The sequence below is a fragment of the Lynx rufus genome, unplaced genomic scaffold (genome assembly GCF_022079265.1).
Source record: "Lynx rufus isolate CCGP_SWC_20201006 ecotype Redwood Valley unplaced genomic scaffold, mLynRuf1.p SCAF_8, whole genome shotgun sequence".
Lineage (NCBI taxonomy): Eukaryota > Metazoa > Chordata > Mammalia > Carnivora > Felidae > Lynx > Lynx rufus.
Genome location: NW_025814896.1, coordinates 15,526,080 through 15,547,697, shown reverse-complemented (window position 1 = coordinate 15,547,697; position 21,618 = coordinate 15,526,080). Strand labels below are relative to the sequence as shown.

At 50.6% G+C, this 21,618-nt stretch overlaps 1 protein-coding gene across 3 annotated transcripts; it reads right to left on the bottom strand.

Annotated features, from left to right (window-relative positions):
- Positions 1-11,310: 11,310 nt before the first annotated feature.
- On the bottom strand, positions 11,311-21,469 carry MATN4 (matrilin 4). 3 transcript variants are annotated; one of them, XM_047069544.1, is made up of 9 exons: positions 21,391-21,469; positions 20,143-20,712; positions 17,230-17,352; positions 17,017-17,139; positions 16,801-16,923; positions 14,910-15,323; positions 14,658-14,810; positions 11,452-11,559; positions 11,311-11,369 (listed from the first exon to the last, which is right to left on the bottom strand). In XM_047069544.1, exons 1-9 carry the CDS (start codon positions 21,467-21,469, stop codon positions 11,311-11,313), a joined length of 1,752 nt encoding a protein of 583 aa, XP_046925500.1. The 3 variants fall into 3 exon arrangements, with proteins under 3 accessions (XP_046925500.1, XP_046925501.1, XP_046925502.1); XM_047069545.1 differs by lacking the exon at positions 17,230-17,352; XM_047069546.1 differs by lacking the exons at positions 17,017-17,139; positions 17,230-17,352.
- Positions 21,470-21,618: the final 149 nt, after the last annotated feature.

Genomic DNA, 21,618 nt, shown 5'->3' with positions numbered 1-21,618 from the left:
ATGTAACAATAGATTTGTTGTTAAAAGGGTTGGGGAGGAAGAACATTGGGTCCATAGGGTTGAAAAACACTTATTTAGATCCCTCCAGAAGGACTCTATGAAATAAGTTTAGGCTTGACTCGAGGCAGCACCCCCACATTCATTCCCAACCCACCCAGGGACCCCAGCAAACCACTTCAGAGGTGGAGAGCCGAAGCTAAGGCAGAATCTGTGGATTGACTCACTCAACATCCATTCCGACCTCTTTCTTTCCGGTGTAACTCTCTATAGCACAGAGGCTGGAGAAAGTTAAAGCTACATTTCCTGACCTGTCAGAGCGAGGGTTCTGGCTGCGATTTGAGTTTCACCAATCAGATGTGCTCTCTAAAACGCTGACACAGAACTCAGTCTGCAAGGACGCGGAGTGCAGGGCACAGACCGCGGCAGAGGCAGCATGGTTCTCCAGTAGGTAGCTTCCTGAACTGTGCCAAAGCAACATGACTCAGGGGAGGAAATTTTCCCAGAAACTCAGCTTACAGCCTCCTCCAGCCCCCCTGAGCAATTCGGTAGAATGCCAGTTTCTGACAATAAATCGCTCTCTGCTTAAACTTAGCCACAGTGGTTCCTGGTTTTGCAACCAACCCTTAACCAATATTGACAATAAGAGAGGTACAGGGCTTGCCTGAGGTCAATCAGCCAGTCGATGGCAGAGCTGAAGTTCCAATCCAAGACTCTGTAAGATGTGGCCCCCTGTTCCTCAGCCCCAAGCAGCCTTAAGTCCCAGAACCCTGATCAGAAGGGACAGGGGTAGAGACACTTCTAGGGCAGACCCTTTTGGTGAGGGAGGGATTCCTGCCCTAGGGGTTGAGGATGGCCACACATGACCCTCAACGCTGGACAGATGATATCAAGAGCAGTTTACCAGTGACATACGCTCACTGCTTGAGGGAAGACCCACATACCGCACAGTGGAACATGGAGGTAGCACTTGAAAACAGAGCGGACACTGGGTTCAATGGGTTGTGGGAAGATGGGTTTGTAGTATCGAGAAGGTGGGATGTCCTCTGGTTCCCATGAGAGGATATAATTGGCTGGTTTGAATAATTCCATCACTACAGGGAACTGAAACAGGCGACTTAGGGATAAGCAGGAACTGTGCCTGATTCTTTGATAAGGGGGTTGTTTAGCTAGGAGACTTTATTAGTGGGTGCAGAGTGGGGGTGAGGGGAGGCTGAGATTAGGACATTCCAGAGCTCCCCCAGTCTTACCAGATGTCGAGGCAACACATAATATGGAGTCTCAATTTGACGTCTTACACCACAGCTTCTTGTGCAAAATTGTTGAGGTGATGGAAGGAAGTGTTGAAGATAGAAATGCCAGACAGGTGCTTCCCTAAGAGGTAAACACAGGCAGAGGACCCCTTATCCATGGCCCAGGGCGCCAAAGGCTGCAGTCATAAGTGGGTCGCATAAGACCACCCTCTTCCGGGTCTTTTCAAAATGGGAGCACACGCCTGTCCAGACACAACCTTGCAGCCCTGGCCTTTCGTCTCATAGCTGTGAGGGGGTCCGAGTATCACATACTCCCCTCTGGGTATGTCCAGCCTTCCTTCATCACAATAGGAAAGAACAAGGCCAAAGGTGATCCTCATCTCTGTGGGTCTTCCCCACCTCTCCTATAGGTACAACAGATCCTGAGGCTTGCCTTCCAGAATAAGCAATGCCCTTGGCCATTGTTGGACTGTTCCCGATACAACCCATAACTTTCATCGGTTTCTGGCCCATTTGCTTCCAGTCAATGCTGTGGACTTGTAACCAAAGCCAAGTATCTTGTTGCCTAGATGTTAATGTATTCACTCTTCTCTAAACTTGATCTATGCTTTCAGTGTGAACACTCACAACCTCTTTCGATTCCGGAAAATGCTCTCCCATTGCTTCTTTGCATATTTCTTCTGACTTTGTTTCCTCTCATTCTAGAACTTAAGCTGTATATATTTTTTTCTATTTTTTCTTTCTTTTTCCATAGCAATCAGTTCTTGATTCATATCCTCCTATTTTTATTTTACAATCTCTTGCTCTCTTTTTGCAAATGTTATTCCTTTTATCATCCTCCCAAGGGTCATAAAATTCTTATTTCAAAGTTATTTGGGGGGATAAGGCTGTTATTTGCGTTTTGCCGTTAGTGACCTCATCTACTAATTGTTAAATTTGTTGGCTGTTTTTTCAAGAGAACCTTCATCAAAATGCCTTGTATAAATAAGTCGGAGACCCTGCAACACTCACAATAAAACTATCTTTCTCTCTATTGGTTTAAAAATAGATTAATGGAGGGGCGCCTGGGAGGCTCAGTTGGTTAAGCGTCTGACTCTTGATTTCAGCTCAGGTCATGATCTCACAGTGTGAGATCAAGCCATGTGTTGGGCTCCACACTGAGCACAGAACCTGCTTGGGATTCTCTCTCTCCTTCTCTCTTTGCCACTTCCCTGCTCTCTCTCTCCCTCTCTCTTTCAAAATAAATTAAACCTAAAAACAAAAAAAAAAAGAATTTCTAATTACTTAAATTCAATTTAGTGATTAATTTTTAAAAATTAATAGAGTATAACAATTAAGCAATCATACCAACATCCTTGCCCAGTCCTCAGAAATATAAATTTTACATGTAGCAACAAATAGAACATGAAATGATTACAACCACGAGAAGTTTCTCTGGGCAAACACTGTGACAGCTGACTGATTTGTTTAATGTTGCAGAGCAGAGAGGGATGTGCCCATGGAACCTGCCTCAAGGGCAGTCGGGAAATGAAAACAGGTCTGGCCATAGCCAATCATTTGTGCAACAAGAGAGGTTAGGAAAGGAAACACAGCACCTCCTTTCTTAAAAATAAAGTTATAAGGGTGCCTGTGTGGCTCAATCGGTTAAGCGTCAGACTCTTGGTTTCAGCCCAGGTCATGATCTCACATTTCATTGGTTTGAGCCCCGTGCCAGTCTCTGCGCAGGCAGCAAGGAGTCTGCTTGGGATTCTCTCCCTCCTTCTCTGCCCCTCCCCCACTTGCGCTGTCTCTTTCTCAAAATAAATAAATAAACTTAAAAAAAAAAAGTCATAAAGGGGCACCTGGGTGGCTCAGTCAATTGAATGTCCGGCTCTTGATTTCAACTCGGACCATGATCCCAGGTCATGGGATCAAGCCCCACACTGAGTGTGGAGCCTGCTTAAGATTCTCTCTCTCTCCCTCTCTCTCTCTCTCCCTCCTTGGCCCCTCCCCTATGTACATGCTCTCTCTCGCTCTGTCTCTAAAAATAAAATAAAATAAATAAAAAGAAGTTTGTAGGAGATACCAAGTGAAGTGTGTGCATTTTTGATAAGTGTGCACTTCTGGTGAATATACAGTTTGAAATACGATTTTTTATCCAATTTTATAAAAGCGCAGAATTGTTTCACTTTTTTTTTAAGCTCTGTTGTTAGCACACAGAACACTTCATTGTTTTGGAGGAAGGGCATATGTCACGACTCGAATATCTCCAAAGCTAGATTGCTACAAGGGGAAAAACACCTTTCCCTTCCAGTTTTGAGAAACTTCCTCTTGCTTCCCAGGAGGAGGGATTCCTTGATGTTGACACACATTAGCCACCTTGGCACAGACGTCTTGTGGTGTGGAAAAACTAAAATTCATTTTTTATGTCCTCTTCTCCCTCCGCCTTCAACTTAGACTTGACTCCCTTAAACCCAGAGACCTATTGGAGCCTGACTCCAAAACATGGTCCCCAGTACATCAGGTGATCTGGAGTTTACAGTGTCACCATGGAGATAGCATACCTCCAAAGAGCTCCTTTTCTACTTGTGGATCTTCAGATGGATAAAGCTGCCATTTTCATTTCATTTCCTGGAAGTCCGGGTCGGCTTGTGAAAAGTTGTTCCACAACATGCTAAATATGAACTGTCAACCTCACTCTATACTTTCCCTGTTCGGAGCATCCCATGAAGACTTCATTGGCTTTCTGATATCGGTGGTTCATTGAAGAAGGGAGTTTGGAAATTGTCGTACCCTGTTAACAATCATCTGCCCGTGTCCTGCCTGAAATACCATGATTTTCTATGAAAAATATCTTTAATAAAGCTGCATACAGTTTGGTTCGGAAAAAATAAAAATCAAAATAAATTTAAAAAAAAAAGAGGGGCGCCTGGGTGGCTCAGTTGGTTAAGCATCCAACTCTTGGTTTCGGCTCAGGTCATGATCTCGTGGTTTGTGGGGTCGAGCCCTGAGTCGGGTTCTGCACTGATAGCACAGAGCCTGCTTGGTATTCTCTCTCTCTCCCCCTCTCTCTGCCCCTCCACCACTTCATCCTCTCTCTCTCTCTCTCTCTCAAAAATAAATAAACTTAGGGGCGCCTGGGTGGCGCAGTCGGTTAAGCGTCCGACTTCAGCCAGGTCACGATCTCACGGTCTGTGAGTTCGAGCCCCGCGTCAGGCTCTGGGCCGATGGCTCGGAGCCTGGAGCCTGCTTCCGATTCTGTGTCTCCCTCTCTCTCTGCCCCTCCCCCGCTCATGCTCTGTCTCTCTCTGTCTCAAAAATAAATAAACGTAAAAAAAAAAAAAATAAATAAATAAATAAATAAACTTAAAAAAAGAAAAGAAAAAAAGGCTTATAAAAATACATACTGAAATCACTTAGGTAGTGCTTCCTGGATGCTGAGCACTGATAAGTTTGCTAGAATTCACTTATTGAACACTCACAACAATTCCATGAGGTTGGAACTATTATCAGCTCCATTTTATGAATGAGGAAACTAAGACAAGGGGTCCAGCATACTCAGCAAATAAGAAACAAACTTAGGATTCCAAAGCAAGCAGACTGGCTTCAGAGCACTACCCTGGCTGCCTCTGTGGGCACAGGAAACATCTGGAAAGAATCCCAAGAAACCATTGTTCTGTGGTTACCTCTGGGGAATGGGATTTGGAGAGCCAGGTGATTTTTTTTTCACTGGATACTCTGCGCTATTCATGTTTTATTTTAATAATGAGTCTGAATTCCTCTTATAATCAAAAATTGTTTTTAATACAAAGAATTCATTTACCAGTTATTTGGGGTTTTTAAAGTTTATTTATTTATTATTGAGAGACAGAGTAGGAGAGGGGGAGAGAGAGAGGCATAGAGAGAATCCCAAGCAGGCTCTGCCTTGTCAGCACGGAGCCCGACGTGGGGTCTGAACTCATGAACTGTGAGGTCATGACATGAGCTGAAACCGAAAGTCAGACGCTCAATTGAGCCGTCAGGCCACCCAGGTGCCCTGTTTTTTGTTTTTAATGTTTATTTGTTTTGAGAGAGAGAGAGAGAGAGAGAGAGAGAGACAGCATGAACTGGGAAAGGGCAGAGAGGGAGAGAGAGAGAGAATTCCGAGCAGGCTCCGAGATGTCAGCAAGGAGCCTGACACAGGGCTCGATCCCATGAACTGCAAGATCATGACCTGAGCTAAAATCAAGCGTCAGATGCTTAACCGACTGGGCCACCCAGGCGCCCCATGCTGGTTTTGTGTTTGTTTTGCTTTTTTAATCTGTGTATGTGGAGCTAAAAACTGAGCCAGTCCTGTAGGAGGACTGGTGAGCACGGACACCTGCCCTCCTGGAGCTCTGTCAGGGCTGGGGGTGGGGGACACCGTGGGGCACCTGATGGAGGAGCCATGAACGAGGCTGAGGAAGAGGAAGTGAAGGCCGTCGCTCTTCCACAGCTGCCGGCAAACTCGGGTGTGCATCACCGCCCCGTGGGGGGCTGGTGGAAACACAGAGTGCTGGGCCCACCCCCGGAGCTGGGAGGCAGATCTAGAGTGGGACCTGAGAATGTGCATTCCTGCAGCTTCCCAGGTGATGCTGAGCCTGGGACCACACTCAGAGCCGGGGGTCCATCCTTCTCTCACGGGCAGTATTTTAAGTTTCTGAAGCGAGTGAACATCACCTGATCTCACGGAAGCCTCGCCCGCCCTGAGAGAGAAGGGGGTGGGCAAGGCAGGGGAGCAGAGGAACCTGACAGGTGCAGACTGAGCGGGGCCTTCAGGAACGCATCCAGCGCCCTCCCCACAGCCTGCCCGGCTCAGCAATCATCTCTCCCCCCACTTTCAACTCCCACCCTGCTGTCCCCCCAGAGTTCCAGTCCCCAGGCCTTCTGTTCCAACCTGGCTGGTTGGGCCTGAAGCCCTGATTTGCACTCTCTCCCTGGAACGCTGCAAAGCTGGCCCCGTCTCCCCACTAGGACCTCAGCTGAAAGACCACCACCCCTTCCGAAGTCCTCACCTCTCCTCCCCCTGCCAGGTCCCCCTCCACCCCCATGCTCTCCAGTACAATAGCCAATAACCACAGGGGGCTGTTTAACTTTTACTTAATTCACAAATTCATGAAATAAGACGATATTTAAAAGTCAGTTCCTCAGGGGCACCTGGGTGGCTCAGTCGGTTGAGCGTCTGACTTTGGCTCAGGTCGTGATCTCATGGTTCATGAGTTCCAGACCCGCATCAGGCTCTGTGCTGACAGCTCACAGCCTGGAGCCTGCTTCTGATTCTGTGTCTCCCTCTCTCTGCTCCTCCCCCACTCTCTCTCCCTCTAAAAAAGAAACATTAAAAAAAAAGAGAGATTTGTAAAATTCAGTTCCTCGGCCGCATTAGCCACATTTCCAGGGCTCAGTAGCCACATGTTGGCCGCTAATATTGGACAGTGAAGATACAGAACAGTCCCATCATCACAGAAATTCTTTTGGACGGCACTGTTCCTACCTTTATTTTAGCATCTTTCTAGTACTCATCACTATTTGAGTCTTTATTCACTTACTTGTTGTCTGCCTTTCCCTCCTACAACATAAGTTGCAGACAAAGGAATGTGACACTCTTTTTTTTACCATTGCACCCCCAGTGCCTAGCATAATCTCTAACATGTCTCTGAACTAGACATTCAAGAAATACTCTCTGGGAAGGCATGTTTTGAGCATCTGCCAAGATTAGGAATAGTCGCCCTCTATCAGGGGACAGAGGCCACCCTGAGATTTTCTCGTTCTTCTGGGACAAAATGGATCTGGCTGTCCTCGATGTGTTTTAGTGATGCCATCGTTACTTTCCTCTGCTGGTTCCCTCCACGAACCCTCACCCCCCAGCTTAGCTGCCAGGGAAAACTTCATCTGCCCTGTGCCCCGTGGCCGGGGAGGGGGAAGTCCCAGGGGAGCACCAGAAGGTATATTCACTTCAGGAAAAAGAATCACCTTCAACTTGGGAAAGGCAGAGCGGGGCGTGGGGGCAGGTGGAGGGTGGGGGGCTGCCCAGGGCAGGGCGAAGAGCGTAATGAACGGTTGCCTCACAGACCTGGGAGTTTTAAACGTGTTTGAGATGCCCCTGAACAAAGAGCCACCACCCTGCCCCCTCTTCCCTTCCACACTTTGGGCGTTGCTTTTGTCTGCCTCTTAAGTTTCCCAGTCAGAGTTTCTTGGAAAAAGTTCAAACTTGTCCCTGATAACTTGAAGGGTAGAAACGAGAAAGGGGCCCACTCTGGGATCAGGGACCCCTGGGTGCAAATCCTAGCGTTGAAGCTCTGTGACCTTGACAACTGGCTTCTTCGAACCTGTTTTCCCTCCTGTAGGTTGAGGGGTTTAAACAAGAAGATGTAAGGCGTAGCATTGTCCCTGGCACACTGTAGGTGTTTTGTGATCGATAATTTTCTTCTCTCCCTTTTCTGACTATCTTGGGTCCAAAGATCCAGGAGATGAGATAACCCTCAGAAAGAGCAGCTTTGCCAACTAAAGACACGGAGAAGAGAGAGCTTGGAGACAGAATAGAAGGATGGAAATGCCAAAAATCATGGAGAAACAGAGAACGCAGAGAGGTGAAATTCCGAAAGGAGTCAGGGTGACTGGCTGAGATTACAGGCTCTTCCTGCCCTTGGCTTTCGCATCCCAGACCACGTCTAGTGCATGTTACCAAGGATAAGAAACAGCTCCTTGAGTCACATCTCGGTCAGCCACTTTTTAAATGTTCAAATCTCCAGGGAACCAAGGGGGCTGAGGGTGCCAAGTTCCCTCCAGGAGACCAGGGCTCAAGCGTCCCCCAAAACATAATTGCCTGTGCCCAGTCTTACCAGATACACAACTTGCCTGCTCGCCCGGACTCCAGAAAGACCAGGCTCTGCTCAGTCTCCCTCCGTGTGTTCTCTCGACCTAAGCTTGCCTGGCAGTGTTCCCCTCCCTCCACTGTTAACTTGGCTTCTTACTTTCTGTTCTTGGGTGAATGGATGTTTGTTTTGCTGAACTGATGAACCCTTTATAAGTCTTCTGTCCATTGAAGGAAAAGGAGGCCAACAAAGAAACAAGGGCAAGCTACCCATATGTGGGACGTTTTTCTTATCTAAAAGGACAAAAGGAATAAGAGGAAAGGGAAATAAGAGAGGGAGTGAGTTGGAAGATGGGCAAGGGAGCCAGCACTTGTCAACATGGACGCACAGCCGGTAAGTAGCAGGTCTGGTCTGCAAAGCCAGGGGTGTATGGCCAATGCCTAAGGAATAGAAGCGGCTTCTAGGCTAGGGTGCCGGGTCTTCCAGAGTGGGGTAGGGGCATGATAGGAAAGGAGGATCTTACGGAGAAGGGCAGGCCTGGCTCATCAGTCCAAATGCAGGGTGCCAAGTGCCTGTTAGGGCTCTGGAACCCAACTCCAAATCAGGGCTCCAGGCGCCATCCAGTGGCAGCTGGGGAGACTGCGGGAGGAAAGAGCTGGTGAGAAAAAAAAGGCCAGAGCTGTCAGTACCTGCCATGCTGGGGAGGAGGGAAGGAGGAAGGCGCCCTTTGCCTTCAGAGCTCCCCCCATCAGTTGAGGACCCGGTCCTAATCAGATCCCCCCACCCAGGCTGCTGCCTGATCCAACTGGGGTTCTCTCACTGTGGGATCCTGGGCGGGCAAATCTGTCCTCCAGGCCTGGTGGGCCGATGAGGTAGCATGCCAGGCACTGTGCTTGGCACTTGGGCTCATGTGTGGGTAAGAGCTCAATCATCCTGCTCCCCGATACTCCAGTCACTCCTGGCCACACACACTCACGCCACACAGAAACTCCAGCCACGCTTTAAGTCTAGGCTCAAAGGTCTCCTCCTCTAGGATTTCTCCCTGCTTACCTGCCCTTTACCCACCTACTCCTTTCTCACCTGAAGGTCCCTCTTCCTGCGGCGGTTATAGCCAGGTGCACCTCACCCTCTCAGCCCTGAGCTCCCCCACCTCAGAGGCGATAAAAACCTCAGGGGTTTTTCTCAATTACGTTTCTCCTTCTTCAAGCCTAGCAAGGTGTCAGGCACAGAAGTGCTTCGGAGCTCTGCTCTGAGGCCAATCTGTGGGGCTTCAGGCCTGTGTGTAGGCCCAATAATGGACCCCCAAAGATGTCCACATTCCAGTCTCTGGAACATGTGAATCTGTCACCTGATGTGGCAAGGGATTTTGCAGATGTGATGAAGTTTGAGCTGGAGATGGGGAGGCTGGTGTGGATTATCTGAGGCAGCCCAATATAATCACAAGGGTCCTTGTAAAATGGAGACAGGAGGGTCAGAGTCAGAGAAGGAGATGTGACGCCAGAAGGAGAGGTGGAGGTGACACGAAGCCACAAGCCAAGGAAATCATGCAGCCTCTAGAAGCTGCATGAAGACAGAAGCCTTCAGAAGAAATGCAGCCCTGCCAGCCAATTTTAGACTTCTGGCCTCCCGAACCATAAGGTAATAAATTTGGGGGTGTCGGTGACTCAGTCAGTTAAACACCGGACTCTTGATTTTGGCTCAGGTCATGATCTCACAGTTTGTGGGATCCTCACAGCTTGGAGTCTGCTTGGGATTCTCTCCCTCTCTCTCTGCCCCTCTCCCACTCATGCGCATGCAAGTGCTCTCTCAAAATAAACTAAAAAATATATAAGCTAATAAATGTGTTGTTGTGTAAAGCCACTGAATTTGGTAATTGTTACAGCAGCTGCAGGAAACTAATACACCCTGATTCTGCTTGTTACTCGTTTTGTGACTTTGGGAAACTTACTTAACCTCTCTATGCCCCAGTTTCCTTACCTATAAGATGGGGATGATAAAGGCAATAATTCCTACCTCATAAGGTTGTTGTGACGGTAAAATGAAAACACCTGCAAATCACTTAGAATAATGCCCAAGACTAAATACAATATTAACATAAGATTAATAGCTACCATTAATTGAGGGCCTAACATGTACCAGGCACAATGTCAGATGCTTTAGAATAATTTCCTCCATTCTCACCCCCGCCCTTGGGGGTAACAATTTCAGGACCCATTTTACAGGTAAGGAAACAAACCCAGAGTAATTGGCCACAAGCACCCAGGACTGCAGTATTTTAATCAGTTTCTCACATGCACGTGGGAAACGGCACGCTTTGTGTTCTTTCCTGATTGAGGGTTGGCTTTTGTTTTGGTTTTTTTGTTTGGTTGGTTGGTTTTGTTTGTTTTATTTTTGGAAGTGGTGGGCAGAGGAAGCCTTGAACAGGCAGCTCTTGGCCAGGGGTCCTGGCTGACACCTCCTCTTCTCCCCAAGTAGTGCAGGAGGGAGAGAAAATCCAGGTGAAACTCACCTATATGTCCCCTCCCCGTCCATTTAGGGGGTTCAATGACCGCCTCTCGCTTCCTCGCCAACCCCCTGGCCCAATTCTAGCAGCTTTTCAGCCCGATCTGGGGGCACCATGAGATACGCAAGACCAGAGAGCGAAGCGCTGGACCCTCGGGGGCGGGACGGGGGGGGGTATGGAGGGGCGCAGTCTCGTTCAGACCCCGAGGGTTCGCGCCGAGCCCCCTCCCTTCCCGCAGCGCGCATAAGGAGCCGTCTGTTCGCGGCTGAATAAACAAGGAGGGGGAAGCAGCGCCCGGCCCCCTGCCCCCCAGGCCGACCCCCCGCACAAAGCGCCTTTCTCCGAGGAGTCGCCGCCCGGGCGCCTCCGGAGCGCGCTCCGTCTGTCCTCCCCTCCCTCTGGCGGCAGAGCAAGACCCACAAACCGACCCCGTGGAAAAAAAAAAAAATTTTTTTTTTTTTTTTTTTTTTTTTAAGAAAAAGAAAACAAAAAGGAAACCCAACAAAGAACTGAGCACAGCACAAAGCGACGGCGTGCGGAGCTAGCTCGCGCCTCCGTCCGCCGCAGTCCGGCTTCTGGTCCAGGCGAGGCCAGCTCGAGCGCAGCGCTGGGAGCCCGCCAGCGCCCCCTCCCCGCCAGCCCAAGCCCCCGGGGCCCCGGTGCTGCCCGGCCCCGGCGCCCCGACGGCACACGGGGGACCCAGTCCGCAGGGCCGCGTCCCTGCCCGGCTCCGAGCCACCGGCGGCCCTCACTTCTGGCTGGCCAACTGGTTCTCCAGGTCCTCCAGGCGCGCCGCCAGCTGGGCCAGTGAGCAGTTAAGGAAGCCGATGGGGGTTTCGGGGGTCCCACCCCCTCCCCTCCAGCCCGGGCTCTCGGCCCCAAAGGATATGGTTCTGCGTTAGCTTCTCGAGCGCCCCCAGCGTGCGACCCTGGAACTCCACGAGGCTTTCGCATTCGCACGGGCTCCGAAGCTCTGTACCCGCGCCGATGCCCTCCTCTGCCAGCCGGGCACAGAGAGTCAGGGGAATGAGAATCTGCAGGAAGACGAGCCGGCCCTGGCGGCTCCGCTCGCCTGTGGCTGAGTATGTGGGCTTTGGAGTCAAACAGGTCTGGGATGAATACCAGCTAGGTAGCTGTGAGATACTGGAAAACTCACCCAACCTTTCTAAGCCTGAGTCTCCTTGTCTGTAAAAAACGGATACAAGGAGAAAATCTATTCATTGGGTGGTGCTGAGGATTCTACGGTGTGTGCGCGTGTGTGCGTACATCTTAGAACAGTGCTTTTCAAGCTTTAATGCTCATTGGAATCACCAGATCTTGTTAAAATACAGATTCTGATTTGGAATGGCAAAGGAGAGAGGAGACTCCACGCTTCTAAGAGCGAGCGATGCCTATGCTGCTGGTCCACGGACCACACTTTGAGTAGCAAGAGTCCACACGGCAGCACTCTCCAAATGAAACTTCATGCAGCGATGGAAGTGTTCTGTTTGCACTCCGTCCAGTGCTGTAGCCACGAGCCACGTGCAGCTATTTAACATTGGAAATGTGGCTAGTGTGATTGAAGAACTAAAAACTCTAACTTTTTAAAGTAATGTAAATTAAGTGGGCTCATGTGGCTAGTGACTATTTTATTAGAGAGGGAATATCTAGAACACTGCCCAGCTTAAGTATAGACTTTATTTGTGTGTTTCAATGAGACTAGTAGTTCTTAAAGTGTGGTCCTTGGACCACCACCATCAGTTAGCACCTAGGAAGTTATTAGAAATGCAAATTATCAGGAGTCCCTGGGTGGCCAGTATGCGTCCAACTCTTGATTTCGACTCAGGTCATGGTATCAGGGTTCATGCGTTTGAGCTCCACTTCAGGCTCCATACTGAGGAGCTTGCTTGGGATTCTCTCTCTGCCTCTCCCTCTGCCCCTCTCCTGCTTGCTCTCTCTCTCTCTAAGTAAATAAATAAACGTTAAAAAAAAAAAGAAATGCAAACTATCAGACTCCACCTCAGACCTACTAAATCAGAAACTCTGGGGTTCGAGCCCAACAATTTGTGTTTTAACAAACCCTCAAGGTGAATCTGTCACACACTGATGTTTAAAAACCACTGATCAAAAAATAAACAAACAAAACAAACAACCAAACAAAAACACTGATCCATGGGGCACCTGGGTGGCTCAGTCGGTTAAGCATCTGACTTCGGCTCAGGTCATGATCTCACAGACTGTGAGTTCAAGCCCCATGTCGGGCTCTGTGCTGACAGCTCAGAACCTGGAGCCTGCTTTGGATTCTGTCTCCCTCTCTTGTTGCCCCTCCCCCCCTTTCTCTCCCTCTCTCTCTCTCTCAAAAATAAAATAAACGTTAAAAAAAATTTTTAAACCCACTGATCCAAGTTTATCTCCACGCACATTTCAACATTTCTGAAATCAAAACACATGTCTTACGATTAAATTTGGCACCTGTTTTTTCTCAGAAGTATATAAAATGGGGAATCTTACAATGGATGATCTTAGATTCACTGAGATTTTGTAAACATGTGCCCTTTTTAATATTACAGCACGGTGCCTGGTGCGTGGCCTTCACAAAAGAATTGCTTTTATGACTGAAGAGTGATTTCTTAGTCTTGTTGGACCCTTAGCGAATTGCTGTATGTCATGTCATCAATGGGACTGATAGCAGTCCTGCAAAGACTCCTAACTTCACAGCTGGAGAAACCAAGGGCCAGAGAGGGAGAAAGATCTGCTCAAAGTTGTACAGCCAATTGGTGAAGAGCTTCAACCACAGAGCCCAGATTTCTCTTAGAATTTTAGAGCTGGAGGGGCACCTGGGTAGCTCAGTCAGTTAAGCGGCTGACTTTGGCTCAGGTCATGATCTCGCAGTCCGTAGGTTTGAGCCCCGCATCGGGCTCTGTGCTCACAACTCAGAGCCTGGAGCCTGCCTCGGATTCTGTGTCTCCCTCTCTCTGTGCTCCTCCTCCACTTGCTCTCTCTCTCTCTCTCTCTCAAAAATAAATAAACATTTAAAAAAAGAATTTTAGAGCTGGAAGCAAGCTTGGGCAGCCAGCACCTTCCCCTGTTACAGAAGAGAGAAGTTAAGGTAGGGGTGGAGGTTAAGTGACTTGCTCAAAGACACACTGCGGGGGACATACGAGTCAGGACAGGAGGGCCATGAAAGAGCATCTATTCCGGTGCCTCCACGATACCCTAGCTAATTATTAGATTAGCGTGGAGAGAGGGAGAGGGACAGGGAGAGAGGTAGGGGTGTGTGTGTATATACATACACACGCGTGTATACATATTCATGTGTGTACATGTATGTATGCACACACCTATGTTTATGTACATATATTTTTAAACTCTTTCTCAAAACTGCAGACTCCGCAGGCCAGCCCAGCTCTACCGAACCTAGCTGTGGAGGGGCCCGGTAACGGGAAAGAAAAGCCACATCTCTGGGTTGGAATGCAAAGACTCCATGGTAAAAATTCCCCCCGAGAAGTTCCCTACACGACCTACAAAGTACAGGACACAAGGGTCAACAGCCCTCTTCTCCTCCACAGATAGACTGGGTCCCTTATTCCTCAACTGCACACCAGAGGAAGTAGATGAACTGAATTGGGAGGCTACAGTGTCCAAAAAGCACACGTTTTTGTGTCCTTGGAACACTCTCAGTCCTGCCACTTTGCCAGGTCTGTATAGTTGAATTCCAACAAGTTAAAGGGATTTATGATGTCACTCCGCGAACAAGGAGTTTGGCATGCCTTTGGGAAAGAAATTACTCTGAGCACCTGCTAATCTGAGGGGCAGGAGCCAGCCTAGTCTAGTGCTCTTTAACTTCCACGTCCTTGGGAATCACCCGAGGGTCTTGTTAAAGGACAAAATCGGATTCATTAGGCCTGGGCAGCTGTGGAAATGCTGCGGCTCTAACAAGCCACCAGGCGACAGCCCTGCCACTGGTCCGCGGACCACACTTTGAGTAACAAGGCTCTGTCTAGTGGGTCCGTCGCCGGATTATAACTCTATCCAGGACGGCGTTGCATAGGAAGGGGCAAGATCCGAGGCGGGGCACTGGCTGGAGGGGACGGGTCCCGGGTCGGATGTGCTCACCAGGGCAGATGCTGCCTCTGAGGTTCTCCAGCAGGTGCGTCATGGAGCCGAAGTCGGGGGAGTAGGACACGTGCAGCTCGGCAGGCTCGGAGGCGATCTGGCGCAGCTCCTCCTCCACAGCCTTGCCCACGCCCACGGCGTACATGACGATGCCTGTAGGGCAGGAGGACGCAGCGGGCGCCCCAGGCTTCAGGAAGGACCCCTTCCGCGTCCCACCCAACCCCAGCCCAGTGCGTCCCGCGCCAAGCCCACCTTCCTCCTTGGCACGCGCCGCCCACACCGAGATGTCATCCTGGGAGCGGCCGTCTGTGAACACCAGGCCCACGCGAGGCACGTTGAGGGCGCGGGGCCGTGCGCCCTGCGCCTCGGAGAAGCTGTGCTCCACCATGTGGCGCAGCGCCAGCCCTGTCATGGTACCGCGCTCCATGTACTCCACGGCCAGGACCGCCTGCTTGACCTCGGCCGCGGTGCCGTAGCGGCCCAGCGGGAACTCGGTGCGCACGCGGCTGGAGAACTGCACCAGCCCCACGCGCGTGCCCTCGGGGGACACGTCCAGGAAGTCCACGATCTGGTTCACAAAGCGCTTCACCAGCTCGAAGTTCTGCGGGCGCACGCTCTTGGAGCCATCAACGAGCAGAACCAGGTCCACGTGGCCTTCCCGGCACCCTAGGTAGTGAGAAGAACTTGGATTGGGGGCCAGACCCTTGGCTGGTGGCAGCCATCTACCCCAGCAGCCCCCCCCCCCGTCATTCATTCGCAGTTATTATATAACAGGTACCACGTGTGAAGTCCTTCCTGTGCCAGGCACTGTACTAGGTGATAATAGCAATAATAATAAAAGAATATAATTTTATAATAATAAATTTATCAATAATAATATATCGAAAGAATATATATTGTTAATATATAAGCTGTAACAATAACAAATAAGAACAAAAACGTTATTATTTGACAGCTTACCTTGTGCCAAGTCCTGGGCTAAGTGCTTTTATGTATTTTTTCTCAATCCTTCCAATAATCTTGGGTTATTATCCCCATTGATATAGCCTGAGGTTCTGAAGGGTAGTGATTTGCCCCAGACTCCACAGCTGGTAGTGGCTGAGCCAGATTTGAAGCCAGGTCTGTCTGACCCCAACACCCCTGCTCCTAAATCACTCTACAGCGTTGCCTCCCCTGTTCTGAATCAGGGACTTTGCGAGGCCCTGAAGGGGGTTCAATAATAAAGGAACAGAATCCTGATCCTAACGAAATCAGGATAGAACAGAGCGGTCAGACATGCTATCTGCTGCAGCCGAGGGAAGAGGGGCAGATAGGGAGCCCAAGGTAGGAATAATTCATTCTTCCCAGCGTTGGTGAGGAAGGCTGCATGGAGGTGGTGACATCTGACTTGTTCTTCAGGGATGGGCAGGAGTTCTTCAAGGCGAGAAGGGACATGCTGGATGGTGGGAGCAGCACGTGCAGAGGCACGGAAGCTGGCAGCTCTCGACACCTTCCGGAATGGGCCGGCCAGCCTGGATGAAGTGTGCAGGCATGGTGGGAAACGCGCGTGGTGGGAAACCTTGTCTGTGATGAGCTAAGCTGGTGGTTTCAAAATGTTGACCACACCCCACAGTAAAAAATAACAATAACAAATGACACACTTGGTATGCTTGCATGTAATTAAGTTTCGTGAAACCTCACTTACTCTTTCTATAGGCAGTAACTCTGTTTTCTCTTTTTAAAAAACAAACAAAAAAAAAAAAAACCCAAAAAGGCTAGTCGTAATCCACTAATTTGATTTCACTACCCACTAATGTGGCTGTACCCACCATGCGAAAAACTCAGGGGTAAGGCATCTGACCCCAGGGGTAGGCACTAGTAAGCCCAGAAGACTCTCGAAAAGGGAGAAATGTGATCAAATGTGTACTTTTGATATGAACCTTGGCAGCAGGGTAGAGGAAGAGGGGGAAAGACATGGAGGCAGGACACGGCACGCCCTCTGCACGCTCCCACCCCACTGTCACGGACACACACACACACACACACACACACACACACACACTCACAGCACACCCTTGGGCCACAGCGAGGGCAGAGCCAAGCACGCTCAGAACGAGGGCAGTGGGGCGGAGGCCGACGGAACACCCTCCCGCCCAGCACTCACGGTTGCAGCTTTTGCCATCTGCCTGCAGTTGCTGGCCCTCAGGGCACAGGCAGCGGTAAGAGAGGCCCTCACTCACACACTGGAACTCACATCCATGGTCTACACCATTGCAAAGGTCCCGGGCTTAAAGGAGAGACAGATCAGGATGAGTCAGGGTGGACTCCACCAGCCAAGATTCCTTGCCCCTCGACACAAACACAAGAGAGCCCTCCTCACCCTGACAGCTCCTCCCGTCGGGCAGCAGGTCGTGGCCCTCTCTGCAGTGGCACCGGGGCCCACGAAAGGTGCTAACACACTCGTGCTGGCAGCTGTGGTTCCCAAAGCTGCAGTGGTCAATGGCTGGTGGGAGGGAAGAGAGAGCAAGGTGTCACCTCTGATCGGAGCCATCAGGGACCTCAGTCCAGGAGGCGGGTGGTGGGGCTCACTCACCCCTGCAGCTTCTCTGGTCCTGCTGGAGTACAAAGCCAGCTCGGCAGCGGCAGGAATAGGAGCCTGGGGAGCTGATGCAGTGGTGCTCACAGCCGTGGGTCCCTTCAGCGCACAGGTCAATGGCTGAGGAAGAGGTGAGCTCAGCATCTGCCCTGGGCCTGCACTTCTCAGCCCTGACAGAACAATCATCTGAGGAGCTTTTTAAAAAAGACCTATGCCTGGGCCTCAACCCCCAAAGATCCTGACCTAATTAGCCCGGGGTGGTCCCCAGGCATCTATGATTTCTATAAGCACAGGTCACCTTCCTAGTGGGCCAAGTGGCTCCCCCAACTCAAGGCCCAGCTGCAGCCCAGTGTGCCCACTACTAAGCCAGGCATAAGAACAAGAATCCACGAGTGTAGAAGGGCCCCTGCTCTCAAGATGGTCACTGACTCACAGAGGAGGACCAGGTTCTGCCACTTTACCTATCTGAGCCTCCATTTCCCCATCCACAAAATGGGAATATAATGGAAGAATGCAACTGCTATTTCTAACTTCCTTCTAAAGAGGGTGAACTATTGCCTGCTGAGTAGCTTGATGGTTTAGATGTACAAAGACAGCCAGAGCTGAGCTGGGAAGTAGGGACTGGAGAGGTGTAGATTGCCCTGTACAAAAGAGTGAGAATTTGGGGTTCCTAGAAAGGAGATGGGAGTGAAGAACAAGAGAGATGATGTGAGCACGAGTACCTGTGTGGGCTGAAGTTGCCCATGAAAAATCACCTGTAATGGGGTGACAGAGGACTTTGGGGATCAATGGTGTCTAATATTCAATTATAATCAATAGGTGTTTCTTTTGTGTGTGTATGTTTGACTTTACTTAAATGTGATGCACACTCGGGGCACCTGAGTGGCTCAGTCGGTTAAGCGTCCGACTTCAGCCCAGGTCATGATCTCACAGTTCGTGAGTTCGAGCCCCACATCGGGCTCTGTGCTGACAGCTTAGAGACTGGAGCCTGCTTCGAATTCTGTGTCTCTGTCTCTCTCTGTTCCTCCCCCACTCATGCTCTGTCTCTCTCTCTCCTTCAAAAACAAATAAAAACATTAAAAAAAGAATTTTAAATGTGATGCACACTCTGTTCACCCCCATCTTTAGTAAAACAGATATATGCACCACTTACATATACACACACATGGCCTTGTGCACACAAGTGTGTAAACCAAGGAAGAGGCTGCTTTACATACACAGAGGAACAGCATGTGCAGGTTGAGAAATTGAGCGAGGACCCATAAGTTGAATGAATTCAGAAGCTCAGAGCAAGAGGTGACCGCAGAAGGTAAGCACTTGGGGAATCCCCAGAGGTCTTGGGGAAAGATTCAAATGGCTTCAAGCCAGCCTCTTCTAAGTTCTAGAAACAGGAAGACCCCAGCTGACATCTGCATTGTTGAAACACATGACTTCTTTTCCCCAGTCGTTATGAGGTTGAGAGATAACGTATGTGAACGTTGAAGTGCACCGTCTAATACTAAATCGGCACTCGGTGAGTGGTAGCTGCCATCATGTTCAAAGGAGTGGACACACATACACACGAGAAAGCAAACCCCAATTGTATAAGGAAGGCATAGTGTGGCATACCTTTTCAGAAGACAAAAATGAAGAACCAGGCCTTGAAGGATTTGCAGGTGCAGAGAGAAGCAGCGAGGGCAGCCCAGAAAGAGCTGAGATGCAGAAGCAGGAATGCCCCCCACCATATATCGGGGGGCAGGGGTATGGAGACCCTAACTGAAGACCCCAAAAGTGAGTGTCTGCATAACAGAAACAGTAAGAAGATGTGCATGGGAGCATTCACAAACAAGTTTGGGAGGCGTATTGGAGCCAGGGAGGAGGCAAGCCTGAAATAAGGGAGAGTGATGTAGAAAGCGCACTTAACTATGGGGTCAAGATTTCACCAAGGAATTGTGTGACTGCAGGCAATAGCTTCCCTTTTTTAGACCCGTAAAGGTGCTGAACTTTTACTTCCAAAGGCCTTTCCAGACTCACTGGTCTGATGCTGGGGCAATAGGGAGCCACAGAAGATTCAGGAGCAGTGAGACTGCAAAGGCAGGGGCAGCTCTCACCCAAACAGCTCTTGTTATCTGCAGCTAGCTGGTAGCCAGGGTTGCAGGCACAGTGGAACGTGCCCGGGGCGCTGACACATTGGTGCTGGCAGCCGTGTCCCCCCTCAACACACAGGTCCTTTCCTGAGGACACACAAGTATAGAATCAGCGAGGGACAGATGGGAAGAACCCTCCAACAAGAAAAAAACTGGGTGGGGTCAGAGGCAGGCACCAAGTTCAAGTACGGCTTTAGATGGGACCAACCTCAGGTGAGAGGGAGGATCTAGATGGGAGGGCTTGGGGAAAGAAAGCGCCTGAGTAGTCACTATGAATAATCTCAGAACAGGAGGTCATCACCGGGCTACATGTGTCAATGGGATGGGGCAGGACTGCAGAGGGGTAAGGTAGAGGAGGTGGAGAGGTGTTAAATCAAGGTGGGTGGAATAATTCAAGGTGCAGAATAGATGGGCAGCATTGTGGGAGGAACTAAATAGAGTAGGCGGGGCCATGCCCATGTGGGCGGGGCATGACAGTTTACGGGTGGGCGATTGCCCTCAGCTGTGACAGGCGGTGCTTCTTGTGTCGAGAGGGGATTTTGGAGTTTGACCTCAGACCAGTGGTAAACCACAACAGCTCATCGGGTGAGCAGGCATGCTAAATGTTGCTCCTTGTGGGCTAAGCCTAAGCAAAAGTGGGCAGACCTGGAATGTGAGAGCCTGCGGTAGCCCAGACGCCACTTAGCTATCTGGTGGGCGGGGCTGAAGCTAGAGTGGGCGGTGCCTCCCGGGCCCAGCCGGTATTTACTCGATGAGAAATCGCTCCAGCGCTCCCCTAACTCACCACACAGCCGACCCTGGAACTGTAGGCCAAACTCCTGGATAAGATCGAAGGACTCAACGAGGAAGACGTGCTCGTCCAGCGGGGGAGACGCCATGGCGCGCAGGGAGCCCACGTCGGCGCGCTGCACCCCCACGGCGTAGATCTCGATGCCGCGGGCGCGCGCCTGAGCCGCCACCTCAGCCACGCGATCCTGGGGTCGCCCGTCGGTCACAATGACAGCGATGCGCGGCACGCGCGCCTCCGGCGGGCGCGCGCCCTCGGCCACGCTGAAAGCCACATTCATGGCGTACTGGATCGCCAGCCCGGTCATGGTGCCCTGAGCTAGCGGCACCAGCGCGCGAATGGCGCGCTCCATATCCTCGCGGCGCGAGAAGGCGCCGAGCCGGAAGACGCTCTGCACTTGACTCGAGTACTGGATCACTCCGACGCGCGTAGCGTTGGGCCCCACGTCCAGGCCGCGGAGGAGGCCCACCAGGAACTGCCGCATGGTTTCGAACTCAAAGGGGCGCACGCTGCGCGAGCTGTCAATCACGAACACCAAATCCAGGGGCCCCGTTCGACACCTGGGACCTTCGAGGAGATCGGGAAGGACTTTCCTAGGTCTGCAAAACCTCATCTCGGAGGAGATCCCCAGGGAAACCCAAGGCGAAATGGTGCTTTTCCGGCGTAACAGCGCGTAGCGCAGAATTAACCTAGCAAATGCGAGCTAGATACCTCCACTCATCCAGCATTTGCTAAGGCCAGATTTCACCAATTCTCTATCCTACAGCTCTTAAGAGCTATTCTGAGGAGGCATTCCCCATTCGGGAGTGGGCGAAGGGATGGCGCAAACTCAAACGACTACAGAGACCAGGCAGGCAACATGAATGAGTGAACTTGGGTTACGCTGACCGACACCCAGCCAAATGTTGCCACGCGGACGCCATGTTAACAGATCCTTGGATTTTTCAAGGGAGGTCCCAAAGCAGAATTGTTACGTGAAGTCTCCTGATTTTTCAGTTCACTTTTAAAAATTAAACGCCAAATGGGCACTTTTGCATGTTACCGCCAACTTTGTTACCTCTAAGCCACATCCTACAGATAAGGAAACTGAGTCCCAGAGAGGCGAAGCTGTGAACTAGATAGAACCTAGCCCGTTATGATTTCAGAGCCTTTGTTTTTTCTCTCCCCAGCAGACCTAGCTGGCTGCAGACGGAGAACCAGCTTTTGTTCCCTTCCCCCTGCTGGTGAGGGCTGAGCCTTGCTCACCTGCGAACTGGAGCTGGCTTTCCCAGGGCTGGAGAAGCAGCAGCAACATAGGCAGTGGCGAGCATAGAAGGCCCCTCATGGTGCTTGGGGGACAGAGAAGGGAAGTGCCAGAGCCTGGAGGGTGCAAGGAAAATAGCAACGCGGTAATATTTACAGAGCTCCTACTCTGGGTGATGGGCACTTGGAGCGGGGGGAAGGATCATGGATTTACTTTACTAACGTCTCTAC